The sequence below is a fragment of the Trypanosoma theileri genome, assembly GCF_002087225.1.
Source record: "Trypanosoma theileri isolate Edinburgh chromosome Unknown TM35_Tth_11_V1, whole genome shotgun sequence".
In the NCBI taxonomy this organism is placed as follows: Eukaryota; Euglenozoa; class Kinetoplastea; order Trypanosomatida; family Trypanosomatidae; genus Trypanosoma; species Trypanosoma theileri.
Genome location: NW_021639853.1, coordinates 584,505 through 586,204, shown reverse-complemented (window position 1 = coordinate 586,204; position 1,700 = coordinate 584,505). Strand labels below are relative to the sequence as shown.

General features: G+C 48.5%; 1 protein-coding gene across 1 annotated transcript; it reads right to left on the bottom strand.

Annotated features, from left to right (window-relative positions):
• Positions 1–111: 111 nt before the first annotated feature.
• TM35_000113500 (putative surface protease GP63) lies at positions 112–1,698 on the bottom strand (the record flags this gene model as incomplete). The annotated part of the gene is made up of 1 exon (XM_029025059.1): positions 112–1,698. A coding segment is annotated over one exon (1,587 nt), but the record flags the coding sequence as incomplete, so codon positions are not given.
• Between the last annotated feature and the right edge of the window lie 2 nt (positions 1,699–1,700).

Here is a 1,700-nt window from a genome sequence, read left to right as displayed (position 1 = left end):
TGTACTGTATAAGTAAATACTGGTTCACCATCACTTGGATACATTTGGTGCTGAGCACATGACATCACTGTGTCACTATCTAATGGCGTGAAGTGGGACCATTGATACCGTTTACGGTAATAACATTAGCGTGATAACCATGAGGGCAATAGCTGACAGAGCGATGGGGGAAGCAGTGGCACACCCATCACCATGACCACCACCACCACCACCACCATTATCGTCACCAACATTATCACCACCACCACCATTATTATCACCCCCACCATTGTTGTCACCACCATTATTATCACCACCAGGGGGTGTCGGATCAGGTGGTTTGACAAGTGGAAGAAGACTGCTGCCGTTGGGGGCAATGGTGCACACTTCAGTGTATTTGGGACACTTGATATGGCCGCTTTTGAACGTAGGTGGCTTTGCTTCGATGGACTTACCCTCGGGGCAGTCGTGCCATTCGTCGCTACCGTTGTACTTCACCATTACTGTACGACTACTCTCATTACACGACACCAGCGCACACACTCCGGCCACGTCATCCTTCACGCTGCCATCGTCAAAATTCACATGGAGTGACTCACCATCTAGGCACCACGAGTCATTCCCCATCAGTGACCCATCAAGAGCAGGTACATCATCCGAAAAACAAAACGCGTATCGATATTTTTCTTCAAAGTTACCAAAATAGGGCTTGGTGTATGGGCACCTTTCTTTTTCGCTCTCCCAATGATAACTGGCAGGCACACTACAATAGCCAGGGGAACTGCGGCCCGTTGTGCATCGAGAAACACTTTTGCCGCAGAACATTTCGGGATATTTGGCAGCATTGTTGACGATACACAAATCCTCAAAGAAATCGCACCCGCTGTGGTTGCCCCAGCTCATTGGCTCCTCCATTCCCCAGTTTGCCCTATAGTAGCCCATATCCTCAAAAGTTGACATGGTCAGGGCTGTATAGTAACCGGCACCGAATGCATCCGTCGGGGCCATTAACTCATCTTTCGCGTTACGCTGCGTCCAGTGCGATTGTACCTCATCTCCGTTACCCAACTGCAGCTCCATACCCTCGAGAGTGGAGCAATTGTAATGTGCTTGTGCCTTTTCCTTCGTCAGCTTGGAACTCACCACCTTACGATCCTTGTCACGCACATTGATTTTGGTCACCATCTTAAGTTGCTCCATCCGCTTACAGTCAAAACCCAGTGCGTGTGCCATCTCGTGGGCAACAGCACGGACACCCCATCGCGGATGAACAAGAGTGTACGGTGAAATATTAATGGCACCAGCAATCGGGCGACTTGACGCTTCGGCAGGGGCACATGTGACACCAAATGGCTCTCCGGTACCGGCTGCCACGTAAAGCACAAAGTCAGCATTTTCAACACCTTTATCGTGGTGATCTGAGGGTACAGTGAAATGTTTGCAATAACTCTCATCTTGAAACTCAGGAACAGTCAATTTGCCTTCCTGGGGTTGCACAAGCAGACGATCCCTGTGCAGTTTGATAGCAGCAGGAATTACTTCATTTATTAGAGTTTCCTTCTTTTTGTCGTTGAGAATCTCAGTTTCATAACATTTGCTAGTGCCACCTTTAAAATCCATTACCTCATCATCAACCTTAGTACAATACCTCGATTCGTTCTCCAAGTCCTTCGTGAACGCCTCAATGCGGATCAGCTCCCATCTTTCATTCTCATTCTTCT